Source organism: Cervus elaphus, chromosome 23 (assembly GCF_910594005.1).
Source record: "Cervus elaphus chromosome 23, mCerEla1.1, whole genome shotgun sequence".
Taxonomy (NCBI): Eukaryota; Metazoa; Chordata; class Mammalia; order Artiodactyla; family Cervidae; genus Cervus; species Cervus elaphus.
In genome coordinates, this window is record NC_057837.1 from 74,634,284 (window position 1) to 74,655,768 (window position 21,485).

General features: G+C 49.0%; 1 protein-coding gene across 4 annotated transcripts in view; it reads right to left on the reverse strand.

The window, feature by feature from the left end:
- Positions 1–21,485, reverse strand: part of SLC13A3 (solute carrier family 13 member 3) — a 101,631-nt gene that overhangs the window by 56,515 nt on the left and 23,631 nt on the right. For 2 of the 4 annotated variants that reach the window (XM_043883381.1, XM_043883378.1), the window contains exon 1: positions 17,832–17,999. The exons of the other annotated variants lie outside the window; for them this stretch is intronic. In XM_043883381.1, the coding sequence (XP_043739316.1) occupies positions 17,832–17,942 (111 nt within the window). In that variant the 5' untranslated portion in view covers positions 17,943–17,999. Of the gene's footprint in view, positions 1–17,831; positions 18,000–21,485 lie in introns of those variants that run through there. 4 annotated transcript variants of the gene reach the window in all.

Sequence of the window (21,485 nt, forward strand, 5' to 3'; positions counted from 1 at the left end):
CACACACAGTAGAAATAGTATTGGGCTCCCCAGGTGGTGCTAGTGGTAAAAAACCCACCTGCCAATGCAGGAGACGTCGGAGACACGGGTTCAATCCCTGGGTGGGGAAGATCCCCTGGAGGAGGGCATGGCAACCCACTCCAGTATTCTTGCCTGGAGAATCCCACGGACAGAGGAGCCTGGGGTCACAAAGAGTCGGACATGACTGAAGTGACTTAGCATGCACGCACAGAAATAGTATTGGCTTTGGAATTAGACAAGCTTGAACACTAAATGCAATCCTTCCACACTCTAGCTGTGTGATCTAGTTATTTAACTGCCCTCATCATCAGTTTCCTTGTGTGTTACAGGCACGTAATAATAATCTCTATCTTGGAGAGTGATTTATTTCATATGGAATGACCACTGACATGGGAATGCTCAATAAATGTGAGCTATTGTTACATCGCAATAATAATACAAGTGTAGGGGGTTCCCTGGTGGCTCAGTGGTAAAGAATCCACCTGCCAATCCACAGGAGACACAGCTTCGATCCCTGATCTGGAAGATCCCACATGCTGTGGAGCAAGTAAGCCTGGGCACCACAACTATTGAGCCAATGCTCTAGAGCCTGGGAGCCGCAGCTATGGAGCCCACATGCCGCAACTACTTAAGCCTGGGTGTCCCGGAGCCCCCGTTCCATAACAAGAGAGGCCACCGCAATGAGAAGCCCATGCACTGCAGCTAGAGAGTAGCCCCCACTTGCCACAACTAAAGAAAAGCCCACGCAGCAATGAAGACCCAGAAGAGCCAAAAATAAATAAAATTATTAAAAAATAATACAAGTTTAATTTCTTAAAGTGAAAGTGAAAATCATTCAGTTGTGTCTGACTCTTTGCAACCCCAAAGGAATTCTCTCGGCCAGAATACTGGAGTGGTTAGCTGTCCCCTTCTCCAGGGGATCTTCCCGATGCAGGGATTGAACCCAGGTCTCCCGCATTGCAGGCAGATTCTTTATCAGCTGAGCCACAAGGGAAGCCCTAATTTCTTAAACCTGAGCTTCAAATAAACTATTCTTAAATCTTTAAATAAATCCTAAAATACCCGCGCTAGAATGAACTTGAGATTCCTTAATCCAGTGGTTCTCAATAGGGGATGACTCTGACCTCCAGGGGACAAAGGGAACATTTTTGGGTGATTGGAGGGGAGGACGCCAGTGGCATCTAGTGGGCAGAGGCAGAGGACACTGTTAAACATCCTACAGTGCCCCCACCACAGAAAATGACTTGTTTCCAATAGGAGCAAAGTCACTATTGCTGAGGCTGAGAAACCCTGGTCTAGTTTAACCCTCAGTACAGTGACTGCTCAGAGAAGGACAGTGTCTCGCCTGAGGTCACACAGCAAGGCAGATGGAAGGACTTGTTTTACCCCATTTCGTGGAAAGATCATTGCACCCTGAGGTCTATCAGGCAGCAGAAGTTGGGAGCTGGGCTGGGATGAGGGTGAGGCGGGTACATGACCCTGACAGTGAGTCCCTCCTTAAACTTTGTTCCCTGGGTGCTTCACCTGGCTATCCCTAGTCCTGGCCCTGGCTGGGAGCAACAGTTGGGCTGGGGAGGTAGGGGTGTCCTCATAGTCCCTCACCAGCCCGATCCATGCCAGCCTGACCCAGACATTTCTGACAGAAAGCCTTGTAATCCGCCCACTGAAGAAATCCCAGCTTCTCCGGCTCAGCTGGCCCATAAGCACGGGGATTAAAGTCTGCAGGCAAAACACGCAGAGGTGACAGCGGACAAAGAAGAAACTGCCATGTCAGGCAGTTAATTTTTGAGCTGGGGGAATGATTTCCAGGCAGACACAAGGCAACTTGTCCCCCACTGCCCCCAAGCCTGCCCACTTCGCTCAGGAGAAGAGCGAGCGAGCACTGGGCTGTTCTCTGAGTCCGGGGCGGGAGCTGTTCGGAAACCGTGTCCACCCCCCCTCCTTCCCTCCCTCCGCATCCATCTTCCTGCTGGGCTGTGACTGGCGCCATGCCAGGCCCTTCGGGGAGCAGGATCAGGGCCAGGTGCTCACAGTGGTGCCCTCCTGCTGCCTACTAGAGGCCCATTCCCCGGGAACATCCAGGGCCAGGGCTGTGGGAAGCCTATAAAGGCCAGACCCATGCCTTCAATCTCTCAGTATCCCCTCCAGCCCAAGGCTGGGCCACCGCAGCGGTCAAAACCCCTGAGGCCACTCGGGGCTTGAAATAGCGGCTCAGGCACCCACGGCTGGTGTGAGGGGCCTTGGGCAGGTTCGGACCTCAGTGTGCTCATAGATAACACAGGACTACAGCGGCACACTGCACCTAGAGGATGACCAGCCCCTGAGAAGCAGCAGCCGTTGGGATCAACAGAAAGGACAGTGGACAGGGAGTTAGGAGGTGGGGGTCTGAAATCAGAGCCCGACATCAAGAAGCAGAGGAGCTTGAGTCGCAAGCTTGGCATCCAGCGGTAGAGGGCCTGGGTTCGAATCCTGCCTCTACTGCTTCCTAGAACAAGTGACTTGTTGTGCCTTGGTTTCCTTATCTGTAAAATGGGGATGATGATAATGGTGATAAGAATTTCAACCTCACAGAGTTACTGTTACGAGGATTAAATGCAGGGAATGTAGGTTGAGTGCTGGGCAGTGCGTGGCAGATTAAGTTATAAAACGTTACCTCCTACTGACAGAATCCGTTGCTTCTGCCCATTTCTTGCCCTCCTTATATCAGAGGTTTCATCTCAATGATCCCTAAGGCACTTCCAGTCTGCACTTCATGTGGGGATGAAGGCAATGGATGCTGGGTAGATATTGACCCCAAAAGGAAGGGAGTTTGGGGCACACACAGCAGACCCAGGCAAAGGACCCAGCAAGGTGAGAGATAATCCAAGAGAAACTCCTCTGCTAAGAGGCATGAGCCTCCACTTGAAAAGGGGGAATTAGGCAGCTGGAGCTCAGGGTGACAAGCCCCAAAGGGATCCCAGACTCCCAGGTGCAAATCCTGGTTTGCCACCTACAAGCTTTGACCTTTGGGCTGATTGGTGGCCTTTCTGAGCCTCCACATCCCCATCCATAAATCAGGGTGCTTGTTCGCCATCCTGACAGAGCTGGGCAGGAAGTCAAAGGGAACACGGGTGGACGTGGCATCTTTGGAAGCCCTGCCACGCTGGCAGCATCTCTGCTTGCAGTCTCCTGAGCAGCTGTCTTTGTGACCTCAGAGCACTCTTATTTGAGACTTAAGATGTGCCAGGCATGGTGCCCATGGATTCCTTCATTCAACCTACCCACAGCCCCACGAGGCAGTTATGACCGCTGTCCCCGGGTTACGTGTGGCTCAGAGAGCTTGAGCAACTGGCCCAAGCTCACACTGCCTCACTTGTGAGTGGCAGGTGACCATAATAAAGCTACCGGTCATTGAGGGCTCCCTGTGACCTGGCACCGAGCCTTGCCCTTGGCACGCATGAGCTCACCTGCTCGTCTCACGGCCCTGTTTAGGAAGGAGAAATTGGAGGCCCAGAGTTCAGCCACCTCTTTGCCCACGTGTACATCTCTAGCAGGGGGTGGAGCGTGATTTCAGCGTGGTGGTCTGAGCCCAGGGCCCTGGTTCTGGGCTCAGTGAAGAGAATTACTGTAGTGATGGTAAGAGTCAGCATTTACTGACTCACTGTGTGCAGGTGCTGGGTTAAGCCCTTGAAACTTAACGTGAATGTTGCTCCTCCCACATTCTGGTAGCTTCTATGAAGGAAAACGGAAGGAGATATATTCAACAGAAAAGCACTTCAAAGGTCCTTTCACATCCTTTCTGGGTTTGTTCAGTCCTGAGGATAAGCCCGGCTGATCTTAGAGTATTTACCTTCTGGAGGAGGAGACAGAGGCCCGGAGGGTGAAGCCTGAAACTGGCTCAGGGTGACTCAGCGGGAAACACGTAAGACAGCCCAGAAGTCTTGGTCTCTGATTTCCAGCCAGGGCTCCCTTCTAACCTCTCCTCAGCCCCCAAACAATCTGAGACAGCAGTTAGAAGCCCCCTCTGTCCATTTGGGCCTATGACTCAACAGGGGAAAGAGGAGAAATGGGAGGGAGAGACTTGCCCCAGAAGACTTCCAAGGCTAGCCACCCCATCCTTCCACTCCTTCCACTTGAACGGACTCTGTTAGACCCCTGGACTTATTAGCAGATGTCACAAGTTCAAGTTCTTTGAACCATTCATTAAAAGTGTTCAAGGGGCAGCTCACACCCCACTGCCACCCAAGCCTCACTAATCATTCATGAGCCAGGCAGGCGGGTGGGGGCAGGGTGGCAGCTGCCCAGTGACCTCTGCTGCCCACAGTCCCTCACTTCCTAGGGCTCAGAGGTATGGGCTTCGGGGTTAGAAGAAGAATGGCAAGGGAACTTTCACCCGGATTTTTCTTTGCATAAACACTATCTCATTTAAAATCCCAGGAACTCCTAGGAGATCAGTTTCTCCCCATTTTATAGGGAGGAGCCCCCCCAAAAAACTCCCCCAGCGGCCTGACTCAGCCAGAGGACTGAGAACTTTTGGAACAAGTTCTTCCCAAAAAGAGGCCAAGTGACCGTGTGACCTCGGACAGTGCCTTCCTCTCTGGGGGCCTCAGTCTCCCCACATGTCCCAAGGACCCTTCAGGCCCCATCACAGGTGGTGGGTGTGTCAAAGGCCCCCTCAGGGCTTCTCCACCTCCCCCTGCTCCTGGCAGCTGTCCCACACCTCCGGAGGCCTGTACTAACAGGAGGCTTCTCTTGGGCTGAAATGAAATCCAGCCTGAAGGCATTATGGTGGGATCTGCCTTCAAACGCCACCTATGCTCTTCACCTGAGTTTCTCTGTGATCAAGGGGTCAGTGGTCAGGCTCCTGGAAGGGCTGTCATGAGGACCCAGGAAGACCATTTGCTATTTCTTTCTTTTTTTTTTTTTGCTTCAGATTCCATTTCAATTTTTTTTTTCCCATTTATTTGTATTAGTTGGAGGCTAATTACTTTACAATATTGTAGTGGTTTTTGCCATACATTGACATGAATCCACCATGGATTTACATGCATTTGCTATTTCTTGATCATCCCCCATGCCCCCACCTCAGGATCTTTGCGCTTAACTGTCTCCTTACCTGGAATGCTCTTCCTTTATACGCACTCAGGGTTTGTTCCTTCACCTCCTTCAACTCTTTGCTCCAATGTCTTCTCCTTCAGGAATTTGTTCAAATGTTCCCTTTTCAGAATCTTTCTGACTCTAAAATTGCACTTACCCCCATTCCTGGCTCCCTGCCATCTGTGATTTTATGCTCCATAGTACTGTTCATCATTTGACATACTATAGATCTTACCTTGGAGAAGGGCATGGCAACCCACTCCAGTATTCTCGCCTGGAGAATCCCGTGGACAGAGGAGCCTGGCGGGCTACAGTCCATGGGGTTGCAAAGAGTCAGGTAAGACTGAGCGACTAACACACACACACAAACACACATAGATCTTACCTATTTATGTGTTTGCTTTCTTTAAAAAAATGTCTACCCCTCTAGCATGTCAGCTCCATAAGTAAAAGGATTTGTGACTATTTGGTTCATTGCCATGTTCTCCCAGACTAGTAGCTGGTATATATAGTAGGTGCTCAATTAATACTTTTAAATGTAAGGATCACTTGTGGACAGTGCCTGGCACACAGGAAACACTAAGGAAATACTTGCATTGATTCCATATTCATTCTACACATATTTATTAAGCACCTTGTTTGCCAAGCGCTGGGGATATACTGGTTAACCAGACGGGAAGGACCCTTATTTGTACCTTACTATTTGCAGGTACTTATTTCACTCTTTACAAAGTGCTTAGTTTCCCTGGCTCCTCAACATGGCCCCATGAGGCTAGTGAATGTACAGACAGATGGTGAGACCAAGGACGGCAGGGGAAGTGCCTTGTTCTGCCCACCCCCACCCCCACCCCCAGAGCACGTTCTTGGCAGGGATCCATCCTGGATCAGCTAAGGGCCCACACTTAGCCTAACTTCTCTTGGGCACTGAGGTCTTCCCTACCCCTGACGTTTTAAGTCTCTACCATTTACCATCGTCCCACCTCCACTCTGGTCCAGCGCGCTCTGCCCCAGGCATCCTGGGAGTCAGTGCAGGGGATGATGGGAAAGCTGACCCCTGCTGCTGAGGCCTGAGCTATGACATTCACAAGCCCCTCTTGACAATGACCCCCCACTGCCCACATTCCTTCACTTCTTAGGCCTCTGGGGCCCTGGGCTTCAGAGTTAGAGTAAGAACAGCAAGGGAACTTTCACTGGGGTTGTTTTTTTTCTGAATAAGCACTATCTCATTTAAAATTCCAGAAGCTCCTAGGAGATCAGCTTTCCCCCGTTTTATAGTGGAGGAATTGGAGGCTCAGAGAACCCAAGAACCTACACAGAGATTAAAGGGAAGAAGCCAAGAGGATGCAGAAGCAAGTCTCATCCTCTATAAAGCACTTCCAGACCCTTAGATCCACAGGCTCATTTGTAAGGCAAATAACAATACTATTACTATTATACCTGATGCGAATAGCCAACTCATTGGAAAAGACCCTGAGGCTGGGAAAGACTGAAGGCAGGAGGAGAAGGGGGCGACAGAGGACGAGATGCCATTGGATGGCATCACCAACGCGATGGACATGAACTTGGGCAAACTCCGGGAGATGGTGAGGGACGGGGAAACCTGGCGTGCTGCAGTCCACGGCGTCACAAAAGAAATGGACACGACTTGGCGACTGAACAACAACAGTAGATCTTTAACTAGTACCGCTTATGATCAGGAGCAGCCCAGAGTATTTTAGTTATCAAAATCAATCTTCACCATCCCGCTCTGAGGTAGATCCTATTAGTGTCCTCACACAGAGGAGGAAACTGAGGCACAGAGAAGCTAAGTAACTTACCCAAGGTCACACAGCCAGGAAGTGGGGGAGCCAGCGTGGAGTCCAGGAGATCTGGTGCTAGAGTTCATACTCTCATGACGTGGCCCCCTCCCCTTCAGAGAGTGATTCTGGAGGACAAATCAGCCCAGTGACTCTGGGCAGACCCTTTGTCCAGGGGAGGAAAGTCAAGGTCTGGAGGAGGTCCAGACCCCATAGAGGGAACAGATCAGAAGCAGGAAAGGAAGCCAGGTATCCTGGATTGATGGGTAGTTCAGTAGGGGTAGGAAGGGCCTCTCAGGACCACCTCAGTTTCCCCAAGAAGAAGTGAGAGCTGGACTGCAGGCAGGGCCGTGCATTAGGCCTCTGCTGGCTCCCCCAGGCCTGGACACCCCGCATTCTGGTCCCAGATGTCAGCACAGCAGAGCCTGTTTGCAAGACTCGTGTCTCAGGAAACTGCTCACACTTCTGTTTCTCGGACTCCATGCTGTCAAATGCCTTGCTCAGGCACCAGGAGGAGTTTTGCCGAGTCCCAGCCCTTTTCAGAGGAATCCAGGGGGGCTCCAGGCAGGGCAAATGGCTTAAAGGGGCAGGGAGTGTTTCCTCCCTTCTCCCGCACTCCTCCAGGCTGCTGGGGGCCAGCCAGCAAAGTGGCTTGTCATGCGAGAAAGGTGGACCGTCATGTGGAATCGAGGGGACAATCGGGGCTGTGGGTGGCAGCAAACAAGGGCCGCTCTTGTTATTTCTCCCGATCACGGGAAAGGAGGCTGGTTCTGCCTGCTGAGAGCCAGGAGGGCAGAGGGGACGGTCAGCTCCACGCAGCAGAGCCTGGAGCAGGGCTCACGGGCCCTGGAAAGGCCTTCTTGCCTGGAAGGCCCTCCATTTCCAAATCCCCTCCACCCTGGGAGGCCTTCTGCAGTCAGGCTGTGAGTCCAAAGGCAAGCCCTTCCCCTCTCTGGGCCTCAGTGTTCCTGACAGAAAATGGGACCTGATCACACCTGCCTCACGGGCCTGCTGGGAGAGGACCCCAAGTAAATGCACTGCGCAGGGGCTCCCCGCCTTGGCACCACTGACATTCGGGGCCTGAGAGCTCTCCGTTGTGGGGGCGATCCTGTGCACTGTAAGGTGTTCAGCAGCATCCCTAGACGCCGGTAGCATCTCCATCGAGCCGTGACAATCAAAAATGTTTTCAGGCCTTGCCGAATGTCTCCTGGAGAGCAAAACGCTTCAGAACTCTGCTTTAAAGGACTCCCCAGGGCTCAGGACACAGGAGGTGGTTGAGCCATGAAGCCAGCCAGCATTTGTTGAGCCCTTTACAAGTACCATCACCTATTATCGTACCCATTCACAGATGAGGAACTTGAGCACAGAGAAGTTATGCAACTGGCCCGAGGTCACACAGCATATTAAAAAACCAGAATTTGCACCGAAGCACCCAAATCCAAGCTTCTACATATCATACTTGACAATTCATGTTAATTCCTATCTTCAGAGCCCCCAAGACCCCAAAACCTCCAAACTCCCACTCCAGTGTCAGAATGACAGGTCTCTCCACCGGGAAGCCTTTCTTAATGTATTCCCTGCCCCTTTCCCCTTGCCTCCACTGAAGCATGAAGGAATGTGGGCTTTTGATAAGGCAGACATGCTCGAATGGCAGCCTGACTACTCATTCAGTGACTGTGAGGTGCTAGGCAAGTGTCTTCCTCTCTGAGCCTCAGGCTTCTCGTCTGTAAAATGGGTCCATCTCCCTTGTGTCACACAGAGACTAAAAGCACAGACTCTGGAGCTACAATGCCAGGGCAGAATCCCAGCTGTGCCACTTCCAAACCATGGGAGCTGGGGCAAGTGACTGAACAATTGTGTGACTCAGTTTCCCCACCTGTGAATGCGGACAATAATAGCACCTGTGCCACAGAGCCGGGGCGAGCATACACGAGCTAGCCTGTCTCAAGTGCATTGAACCACGCCTGACACGTCATAAATGCTAGAAAGGTGTTGGCTACGGCTCTCAGGGGGCCCCCTGGGGGACAGAGGAGAGGGCATGAGTAAGGCATGCGGCCTGGGACGTCAGTAACCTTGAACTCACATCCTGAGCCTCCCAGGGACCGGCGCATTCCTGCTGGAGAGCTTAACACGGCTGAAATCAAACCCCTCTCTCCAGTCCAGACCAAGAGAGGGCTTCGCAGGAGAGGAAAGTTAAAGGAACTGGGCAGGGCAGCCACTGGGCTGCCAGAAGGGGCACGCTGGCCTCGCCAGCCTTTTTCCAACATCTTTATTGAGCTGGGCATCACTGTTCTGTCCTATCTATCAGTCCTCCTGACTCCCCTCGCCCCCAGCACAGGCTCCTTCCCGCTGGCTGCCCCTCCCCTTGTGAATTTCAAGAACAAGTAGATACAGTCAAGCGCCTAGTACCCCTATTTTGCAGATAATAGCAATAACCACAATTCTTTACCAAGTACCTATGCGGCATCAGGCACTGTCAAGTCTTCTGAGCAGGTGGGTGTCATTATGCCCACTTATCAGATGAGGAAATTGAGGCTTGCCATAGACGGCATGGCCTTGTGCATCTCTCCCATCCATGGTGCATCTCAGCTGGAGAGAGCCGTTGGGGCACACCTGTGTCATTTGTTTCAGGTCCGGTCTAGCTCGGGTGCTCACTGTGTCCTCACGGTCTGGGGGGGTGGTGTCTCACAATCCTGCTCATCAGTCCAGAGGGCACTTCCCAGCTGAGTCAGGTCAGGAAATACGATCTTGCTCCCCACTGCCTCATCAGGAATTGTGTCGGTCTGTTTACACACCTGGCAGGATCTCCAGGAAAGTGGAAAGTTGGCTAGGCCTCAGAGGAGCGGTTCCAAGGCCAAGGGGTCTGTGTGGGCAACGGGTCAAACCTGGCGGGAGAGCACGAAGGGGGCACAGATGAGGGTTCTGGGACCACCTGGCTGGAAGGGGTGGGAAGGTCCTTCCATGTGCCCTCTGGGCCCCAGTTTTCCCCGCTGAAAAAGGAAAGGGCTGGAAACACTGATTTCAGCTCAGATCTTCTACAAATTAGTAGCAGTCTAGGGGTTTAGCAAGTGCACGTGTTCAGAAATCAGCTACCTGGCTCAAATGCAAATTCATTCATTGGCTAGTTTACAGTGTCAGACTCTGTCCTAGGTGCTCGGGATGCTGAGGGAACAAGACAGACACAGGCCTTGCCCTTATATCACTCACAGTCTCATGGAGGAGGCAGGCAGTGAACAAATAATGAACATTTCAGGTTGGAATGAATGCCATGAAGGAGATAAAGCAGGATGCTGTTTTAGAGAGTATTTTGTACAGTGAGGAGGGCAAGTATTATTGAGAAGAGGTAATCAAGGAGGTCTTCTCGGAGGAGGTGCCTTTGGAGCTAAGACCTGAATGACCAGACAGATCCACCTGTGAAAGATCAGGGGCAAGAGCGTCCAAGGCAGCAAGAACAGCAAGTGCAAAGGTCCTGAGGCAGCAACAAGTTTGGCAGGTTTAAAGAACCAAAGGAAGGCCTATAAGGCTGGACCACAAGTGAGAGAAGAGTATGGGAGATTGTAACAACCATGTTTTTCCAGTTTCTGAATGTGATGCTCTGGCATCTTGGGACCTTGCTAACACTGAAGGGTCTGCCCCTCCCAGGGCAAGCTCATTCCTAGAGATAGTAAACAACTCACCTGTGCGTCGGCTTTTCAAATGTAAACCAGACAATCCCAAGCCCACACCCCCAACCATCTCCTTTCTTGGACTCTCTCACTCCAGGCCACTATCTGCCTGCCCTAATCACCCAGGGCCAGGGACCAGACAACTAGGGACCACCTCTCTGTCCCAGAGCCTACTGAAATTATTTGAGCTAGCCAACTCTAAGCCTGCTTACTCTGACTTGCCCATTCTTTAAATACATATTACATTGCCAGATAGTGATGAAGACCATGAAGCAAAATAAGGCAGGGAAGAGAGCATAAAGGAATTTTTATTTTCTATGTTAGATAGGGTGGCCAGGGAAGGCCTTTGAGGAGGTTCATCTTTGAACTAAGATGAATGAAGTGTGGGAGCAAGGCTTGCAGGCATCTGGGGGAAGAGCAGTTCATAACAGAAGGAACAGTAGGTGTGCGTGTCTTTAGTTGCTCAGTTGTGTCCGACTCTTAGTGACCCCATGGACTGTAGCCTGCCAGGCGCCTCTGTCTATGGGATTTTCCAAGCAAGAATACTGAAGTGGGTTGCCATGACCTCCTCCAGGGGATCTTCCTGACCCAGGGATCGAACCTGAGTCTCTTGGGTCTCCTGCATTGGCAGGTGGATTCTTTACCACTGTGCCACCTGGGAAGCTGGTAAAGGCCCTGGGGTGAGAGCAATCTTGGGATATTTAAGGAACACCAAGAAGGCCAGGTGGCTGGCACAGAGGGAAAGAGGGGGCCAGCTTCTAGTAAGTAATCTAGTAAGTATGAGGTGTTCTTATCCTTTCTTGAGGTCTTACTATAATCTGAACAGAAATATGGGAGCTTGACATCTACTTCCCTTCACCCCTTATCTAGAAGGTAGGCTTCAGAGATTAAATGAAATGTAATGAACTAAAATGTGAGAGGCATGTAAAACAGTGTGGGGCAGATGAGGAAAACACTTAGCAATTATTACTGTTATCAACTCCCACCCTGTTTGACAAGCATGGGACGATTTCTGTATCCTAACTGAATTAAAGCTCATAGGAGCCCTTTGAGGACCCGTGAGTCTTCCCCACTTTACAAGTGAGGAAAACGAGGCTCAGAAATGGGACGTCTCCCGCCCAAGGCCCTCATCTTACAGTTTGAGAGCCAAGACCCAAACCCAAGTCTTCCCAACTCCAAGGCCCATGCTCTTTCCAGCCTCTTACTTCTGAGTCTCAGCTTCCTCATCTGCAAAACGGGAGAGTTAAAACACACTTTGAGGGCTGAATGGAAAAGTAAGAAGTTATGATGCCAGTACAACATATGATTTCACTAGGCCCAAAGAATAACTATGACCCAAACAATAATAAATGACTATGCCAAAGCCTTTGACTGTGTGGATCACAATAAACTGTGGAAAATCCTTCAAGAGATGGGAATACCAGACCACCTGACCTGCCTCTTGAGAAACCTGTATGCAGGTCAGGAAGCAACAGTTAGAACTGGACATGGAACAACAGACTGGTTCCAAATAGGAAAAGGAGTACATCAAGGCTATATATTGTCACCCTGCTTATTTAACTTATATGCAGAGTACATCATAAGAAACGCTGGGCTGGCGGAAGCACAAGCCGGAATCAAGATTGCTGGGAGAAATATCAATAATCTCAGATATGCAGATGACACTACCTTTATGGCAGAAAGTGAAGAAGAGCTAAAGAGCTTCTTGATGAAAGTGAAAGAGGAGAGTGAAAAAGTTGGCTTAAAGATCAACATTCAGAAAACTAAGATCATGGCATCCAGTCCCATCACTTCATGGCAAATACATGGGGAAACAGTGAAAACAGCGTCAGACTTTATTTTTTGGGCTCCAAAATCACTGCAGATGGTAATTGCAGCCATGAAATTAAAAGATGCTTACTCCTTGGAAGGAAAGTTATGACCAACCTAGACAGCATGTTAAAAAGCAGAGACATTACTTTGTCAACAAAGATCCATCTATCAAGGCTATGGTTTTTCCAGTGGTCATGTATGGATGTGAGAGTTGGACTATAAAGAAAGCTGAGCACAGAAGAATTGATGCTTTTGAATTGTGGTGTTGGAGAAGACTCTTGAGAGTCCCTTGGACAGCAAGGAGATCCAACCAGTCCATCCTAAAGGAAATCAGTCCTGGGTGTCCATTGGAAGGACCGATGTTGAAGCTGAAACTCCAATACTTTGGCCACCTGATGCGAAGAGCTGATTCATTGAAAAAGACCCTGATGCTGGGAAAGATTGAGGGCAGGAGGAGAGGGGACAACAGACGATGAGATGGTTGGATGGCATCACCGTCTCAATGGACATGGCTTTGGGTGGACTCCGGGAGTTGGTGGTGGACAGGGAGGCCTGGAGTGCTGCGGTTCATGGGGTCACAAAGAGTTGGACACGACTGAGCGACTGAACTGAACTGAACTGAAAGAATAACCAGGGGGGAAGGTGATATTATAGGGGTGTTTTCACTGAAGAGACTGAGGCCCAGAGAAGTCAAACGACTTGCCTAAGGTTAAGAGCCGGGATGTGGAATGAGAATCCAGTTCTGATTCCGAAGCCTCAAAACTGGGAAGGAAAGGCCCATTTTCTCAGTCATCCACCTGAACATCCCCCACTCATGGATTAGGTGAATGCAAAACAGTGGGCCTCTGACTTCACAGGTGTAACTGCCACCCCAGAACAAGACTGCTGCAAGCCAGACAACGCCTTCGTGCCAACTGGGGAAAGGGGCTCTTCCTCAGGTGGGTCCGGCACTGCACCGGGATGCCAGCTTCTGCAGGTGGATTCCGTCTCACTTGGCCTCCTCACTTCTCTCTGTGCACTGCACAACCTGTACAACACTCTGGAGCAGTCCTGCCCAGAAGCTTTTATTCCCATCATACGTTACATTGAGAAACTTGTTGGTCACCAACATCCAAGAATACGGCAATAATATAACATGATAAATGTAAGCATATAACAGGAGGGGGCTTTGAGTGTGCTGACATAGAGACTTGAGGGCAGCTAAAATCAGTGAAGTCAGATTATTTTGCTGACAAAGGTCTGTCTAGTCAATGCTATGTTCTTCCCAGTAGGCACGTATGGATGTGAGAGTTGGACCGGAAAGAAGGTTGAGCGCCGAAAAATTGATGCTTTTGAACTGTGGTGTCGGAGAAGACTCTTGAGAGTCCCTTGGATTGCAAGGACATCCAACCAGCCCATCCTAAAGGAGATCAGTCCTGGGTGTTCATTGGAAGGACTGATGTTGAAGCTGAAACTCCAGTACTTTGGCCACCTGATGCAAAGAGCCGACTCATTAGAAAAGACCCTGATGCTGGGAAAGATTGAGGGCAGGAGGAGAAGGGGACGACAGAGGATGAGATGGTTGGATGGCATCAGCGACTCAATGGACATGAGTTTGAGCAAGCGCTGGGAGTTGGTGATGGACAGGGAAGCCTGGCGTGCTGCAGTCCATGGGGTTGCAAAGAGTCGGACACGACTGAGTGACTGAACAACAACAAAATATCTCCCAAGAAGCCAGACCTGCCGCCTGGGAGGAGGCCCTGCCCAGAGTCCCCCCACCCCTACACGCCTCCTCCTCAAAGCATCCTTAGAAAGAGCCACCTGTGAGTACCCACTCACACTTGATGTGGGAAGCACTCTTGATGGCCAGACAGTCAGTCCAGCAAGATTTGCTTTTAGTAAGTTGGGAAAAGAGGTGAGATTCTCTGCAAATACATGGCCTGGTGCTTACTTGCAAGCTTGATTTAATACTCTCCTCTGTCTCCCCGAGCCGCCCGAGGCCAGTCCTCTAACACCCAGCTTCCAGGATGGCCATTCTTAGAAAACTGTGAGGCAGTCCCTCTGGCACCATCCTGAGTTCCTCAGTCTCTGGCACTCTTTGGGGTAAGAGCCATGATCCCCGTGGCCCTGGAAATTGCAGCCACTGCATTCCAGAAGGGCATCCCACTCCTTTTCACCCCTGCTGACAGTGTTCCAAGCCAGGAGGACATAATGTAAGAATTGTTCCCATCCCCTGCCCCCAGCCCCTGGCTCTACCCTTCAGATTAACCCAAGCCTCCCTGCAGCCTCCCTCGCCAGTCACCAGGGGACAGGTGCGTGATAACCAACCCTTACAATCATATAGACTTTTGGAACATCAGAGCAGCGATGCTGGGGACCTCATCAAGCTGGAAAAGCAGGACCCAGTGAGTGGCAAATGGTCAACGCCAAGGATCTCAAACTTCTTCCCTGATATCAACAATTTTGCAAGGGTTTTTGGGATATGAACCCTATAACTGGCCTTGGTGGTTCCAGAATTTCTAGGTGAGAGAGGCTTAGAAGCAGCAGCCTGATGTTACGGGTGAGGGTGGACACTGAGCACACTTGCCTTGAAGCTTCATTTGCACAGAAAGCACACTTTTTTATACTGCCAGCCTTTGTCTGGAGAGGTTATCACAGGATTGAACTGGTTAAGATTACAGGAACTGCCTTGAAACTATGTGTGCATAGCACACCCACTCTTTGCTTTACATGTATGTCATAGACCAACAAAAACCACAAATTTCTCCGCTCACTATTCTCTAAGGATGCTTTTATTCACCTTCTACATTAGATTAAGAAACATGTCAGTTATTAACATCCAAGAATATGATAATAATACAATGTGATAAACATATACATATAACATGCCAGGAAGAGGGAACTTTGAGTGTGCTGATAGAGACTTGAGGGAGGTTAAGATCTCCCAAGAAGCCAGAGCTGCCTTCTGGGAGGAGGCCCTGCTTTATTAGCCATTTTAAAAGGCAGTGAGATCAGAGCTACACAAAGAGTCTCCACTGGGGATCTGGAGGGAACCAGGAGAGGTTCTCACTCAATTAGAACTAAAGAAAGAGTATAAAGTGAAGTGGTCAGACACAGACAATGCATTCTGGCTTTGTACAGGTTGTGTGACCTTGGACAAGTCACCTAACCTTGCTGAGCTTCCACTTCTTCACCTGTTCCATGCTAATAGCAGTGGACTCCCTGGTGATGTGGATATCACAGAGGGCAACACCTGAGAAACTCAGCGCGGCGCCTGGCACGTAAGAGTCGTGAAGCACTCAGCGAAACCCCTTATCGACCAGACATGCGCTGTTACCTATCCACACTGGGGACCACACGGAAGTGGGTTCACTGTGAAGCTAATGAAGTCTTCACAGGTTCAGAGCCACTCCCAAGCTGCATACTGAATTCTGAACTTGTAAATCTGTATGCTCTTTCTTAAAGAAAGCCTCTCAGTTAGTACAAGTTTCTGGCCCCATAACACTTGGACCTGCCCCTGGGTTCACAAATCTTGCTAGAGAGCACAGCAGAGCGGAGCTTTCAGAACTGCAGAGGAGAGAGACCCTGTGTGTTTCATCACTTCTTCCCCAGAGCTCCGCCTGGGACCCCCCAGACCCACCCTGCCTTCTACCAGTGATGCTTCATAAAATGAGGCAACGTCTTCGCTCAGACCCTCACATCAAGTGTCGGAAGCTAGCATGGCAAAATCCTCCACCTTATAGACAAGGAAAAGGAGACCCAAAGAGGAAAGGAGACGGGTCCAAGGTCCTGAAGTCAGCAAGTGGCCAGGGATTGGATGGCTTTTAAATAAGCAGCCTAATCCTTACACCAGCATTTACTGTTTTTCTCTCACATGTCAAGAAAGTCTAACTGCTAGGATATTTCCACACCGGAGAATTTGTCCTGGATCTTTCAACACCATCTTCTTAGTATCACTTCCTCACCCCTTCCTCCAGGCAGCCCTCTCTGAACACTTCTCCCCACTCCCCTGGTACTCTGCTGGAAGAGCTGGGGAATCTGCCACTAAATTATACCCTCTCTTTAACTTTTATGAACATGTAATATTTCATTGATGGCAATTAATTAATAATTAAAATCTTATTGTTGGATGGTATCACCAACTCAAAGGACATGAGTTTGAGCAAACTCAGGGAGATAGTGAAGGACAAGGGGAGCCTGGTGTGCTGCAGTCCACGGGGTTGCAAAGTGTCGGACACGACTTAGCAACTGAACAATATCTCATTGAGGGACAGTGAAACAACTTCTTGGAGGTAGAAGCCTTGTCTAATGAGCCTCACACCTTCCCTTGATGCCCCAAATGTGCTGGGCACAGGTGAGGGACCCACTAGGGGACCTGCGATACCATCTCCTTCTCCCACTGGTGATGAATTTTGTCGTGACACTCCTCACCTCAATCTGCAGCCTTTGATCTTCTACGGATTACTTTCTTTGAGAGTCTAGAAACAACCTAGGTTCTGGATTCTGATAAGCGAGGGATTGATCCCACTCAGCTGCCTGTTGTGTGACTGTGAGCAAGACACTTCTCTCCCAGCCTCACTTTTCTCCTCTGGAAAATAAGGCAAATAGTCCTCCCCACTCGGAGGGGCAGTTTTAGTCTGGATTAAGTCAGATGCTGCACATAGGCAAAGTTAAGCGCTGCACCTTGCCCCTGGTGGCTCAGAGGGTAAGGAATCTGCCTGCACTGCAGGAAATGTGGGTTCGATTCCTGGGTCAGGAAGATCCCCTGGAGGAGGGCAAGGCAACCCACTCCAGTATTCTTGCCTGGAGAATTTCAGGGACAGAGGAGGCTGGTGGGCTACAGTCCACGGCGTTGCAGAGTCAGACACGACTGCTCGACTTTCACTTCACACTTGCTTCCAGTAAGCATTTATTAAATCTTGGCTGTTCTCCATTGTATAAGGCACATTGAATAAAGACCAGCCAGTGTAGTCTTCGGCATTTACTGGGTACCAGGCTCAGTTCAAAGAAATTAACATATATTGCCTCTTTTTAATATTCACCACCATCCAATGGATCCGTATGATCATTTCCCCCGTGTTTACAAATGAACAAAGTGAAGTTCAGAGAGGTTAAGCCCCAGATCACACAGCTTGCCATTCATCAAGTGTTTCTTGTGATTATCAAGTGAAATGTGCCACACATCACCAAGCACACAGTCAGAGCTCGATAGAGAGAAATCATTCCTGCAGAAATGACAAGATCCAGAAGGCTACTGGGACCCGGGCTCCCAGGAGCAGCAGCGGCTGGGAAAGGGGAACTGTGTTCACATCAGTGCAGGGCAGGGAAAGCGAGGGAAGGCGGAGGGGCGGGGGTCTGGTGAAGTCTAGACTGGGACCTCTGCGGTGTTCCGCCTCCGAGGCCGGGACGACAGGGTCCTGATTGTGGGGCGGCCGCCCGGGGCGGGCGGAACGGGGGGACCGCCCAGGAGAGGCGGCGTTACCTTGGGCGGGAGGGCGAAGACCACCGGCAGCAACACGATTGGTGTGAACAGCAGCACCAGCAACCGCCGCGCGCTCCACACCTTCTTGGCCACTGTCGCCAGCGCCGCCATCTGTGCGATCGCCCCGCGGAGCGGGCCAGCCCGGGACTGCCCGCGCCGGTCCCCGGCTCCGGGCTTATAGCCTGGGGGCAGGGTCTGGGGAGGGGACTGCGCTCGGGGACCCGCCCCCCCCCCCCCACGCGCGCCTCCCGGAAGAAAAGGGTGGGGCCTGCTCCCCTGGGACTGGGGGAAAGAGGTTCGGGAAAGTTAGGAAAAGTTGGACCCAAGAACCGGGGAAGCGCACTCTAGCCCAGAAGACTGAGTAGCCGCCTGACTTTCCAGCTGTGTGGCCCGAGGCTTCACTGTTCCCTACTTGCCTGTGAAAAGGGCCACACCAAACAGTCTGAGGACTGAATCACGTACTAGCCTTAACAGGATTCTACACCGCCTCTGCCGCATACTATGCGTGGCCTTGACATTGGCCTCTGACTCTCAGCTTACTCATCCATGAAGTGGGGGTGATGATATTAGTCGGAACTACACAAGAGGTCTATTGGGAGTTCTTGCTGTTGATAACTGTTTTACGTATTTTTCTTCCTGTGTGGGTCAGTCATCTGTAGGTCGGAGCCTGTGTGTGTCTGTATTAGTCACTCCATCGGGTCTGACTCTTTGGGATCCCACAGACTATAGTGCCGTCAGGCTCCTCTGTCCATAGAATTCTCCAGGCAAGAGTATTGGAGTGGGTAGCCATTCCCTCCTCCAGGGGATCTTCCCGCCCCAGGGACTGAACCAGTGTCTCCTGCTTTACAGGTTGCCTGGAGGAGTCTTTTTGTTTCTTCTGGATAAGTGCCTGGGAATACAGTCCTGGGTTATATGGCAGTTGCATCCTTGGTGTTTTTTTTTTTTTTTTTTTTTAATTAAGAAACCACCAGTTTTCCAAAGTGTTAGCACTCTATTACATTTCTGTTAGCAATGGATGAGTGATCCAGTTTCTCCACGTCCTTGCCAACACTGGACTTGTAAGTTGCTTTCTCTTTTAAATTTTAGCCACACTGATGGGGGTGTAGAGAAATCTTGTGGTTTTAATTTACATTTTCTTAATGGCTAATGATGTTTAACATCTTATCGTGTGCTTATTTGTCATCTGTATATCTTCTTTGGGGAAAACAATCTCTTCCTGTTGTTTGCCATTTTCTCATTGGACTGTTTTTTCTGCTGTTGAGTTTTGAGAGTGCTTTATATAGCCTAAATACTGGTCTTATGATAGATATGTTGTTTGCAAAAATTTTCTCCCAGTCTATAGCCTGGCTTTTTGTCTTGCTAACAGACCTTTCACAGAGCAAACACTTGTAGTTTTGATGGCATCAAAATGATGAAATTTTCCCTTTTTTGTATCATGCTTTCAGTGTCAAACTCTGCACAGCCCTAGATCCTAAAGATTTGCTCAGATTTTTTTCTAGATGTTTGATAAGTTATAGTTTTATGTTTTATATTTAAGACCATGAGTTAATTTTTACATCAGGTACAAGGCTTAGGTTGAGGTTTTTATTTTATTTATTTTTGCCTATCATTGACCAATTGCTGCAGCATCATTTGTTTAAAAAGTTATCTTTATTCCATTGAATTCCTTTTATACTTTTGTCAAAAATCAATTGGCATGTTTGGTTGATCTGTCTCTGGGTTCCCTATTCTGTTCCACTGATCTAATTGTCTATCCCTCTACCAATACCGGGTTTCCCCAGTGGCTCAAGGGGAAAAGAATACACATGCAATGCAAGAGACACAGGAGACTCAGGTTTGATCCCTGGGTTGGGAAGATCCCTGGAGGCGGAAATGGCAACCCACTCCAGTATTCTTGCCTGGGAAATTCCTTGGACAGAGGAGCCTGGACATGACTTAGTGACTAAACAACAATAAAACTGCAATTTTGAGCAAAGTAGATGGTATTCTATTTTTTTCAGGATCCATATGCTCACTGATAGTACACTGAAATAAAGTTGAATTTTGAATGTTTACCTTATACCCTAAATCTTGTTCAATTCATTTATTAGTTTTAGGAGGTTTTTTTTGGTCACATCTTTGAGACTTTCTATATAGACAATCATGTCATCTACAAATAAGAACTGATTTATCTTTTCCTTTCAAATCTGTATGAAATAGGGCTATTTGAATTATCTACTTTATACTGAGTGCATTGCGGTAGTTTATATTGAGTTGGCCAGAAAGTTCTTTAGGGTTTTTCTGTAAGATGTCATGGAATTTTCTGAGGAGGTGTTCTATTTCTTGTAAATTGTTAAACGTTTGCATGTGGAGTTTTGAGTACTCCCTTTTGATGTCTGCGGGTTCTATAGTGATATCCTTGATTCCTTCATCCATTCCTGATTCATTCATTTGGTAACTTGCATCTTTTCTCTCTCTTTTTATCAGCCTTACTTGAGATTTTTAAATTTAATCCTCTTTTTAAAGAACTAATTCTGTGAGGTTGTTTTTTCTGTTTTCAGTTTCATTGATTTCAGGTCTCATATTTCTTTTTTTCGTCCTTCTGCTCCTTCTTTTTCTAGGCCATTGAAGTGGGAGCTTAGATTATCGAGTTGAGATTTTTTTCCTCTTTTCAAAAGTATACATTTAATGATAAACATTCCCCCTCTCTGTACTGGTTTAGCTGTATACCACAAATTTTATGTGATGTATTTTCATTTTCATTCAATTCAATGTATTTTTTACTTTCCATTACAATATCTTTTTTGACCCATGGATTATTCAGAAGTGAGGTATTAGTTTCTAAGTGTTTGGAGATTTTCATATTATCTTTCTGTTCAGTTCAGTTGTTCAGTCATGTCCGACTCTTCATGACCCCATGGACCACAGCATGCCAGGCCTCCCTGTCCACCATCAACTCCCAGAGTCCACTCAAACTCATGTCCATTGAGTCGGTGATGCCATCCAACCATCTCATCCTTTGTTGTCCCCTCCTCCTCCTACCTTCAATCCCTCCCAGCATCAGGGTCTTTTCCAATGAGTCAGCTCTTCGCATCAGGTGGCCCAAGTATTGGAATTTCAGCTTCAACATCGGTCCTTTCAATGAACACTCAGGACCGATCTCCCTTATGATGGACTGGTCGGATCTCCTTGCAGTCCAAGAGACGCTCAAGAGTCTTCTCCAACACCACAGTTCAAAAGCATCAATTCTTCGGCGCTCAGCTTTCTTTATAGTCCAACTCTCACATCCATACACAACTACTGGAAAAACCATAGCCTTGACAAGATGGACCTTTGTTGGCAAAGTAATGTCTCTGCTTTTTAACATGCTGTCTAGGTTGGTCATAACTTTCCTTTCAAGGACTGTCTTTTAATTTCATGGCTGCAGTCACCATCGTAGTGATTTTGGAGACCAGGAAAACAAAGTCAGCCACTGTGTCCACTGTTTCCCCATCTATTTGCCATGAAGTAATGGCATGCCATGGGAGCGAATGCCATGATCTTAGTGTTCTGAATGTTGATCTTTAAGCCAACTTTTTCACTCTCCTCTTTCACTTTCATCAAGAAGCTCTTTAGTTCTTCACTTTCTGCCATAAGGGTGGTGTCATCTGCATATCTGAGGTTATTAATATTTCT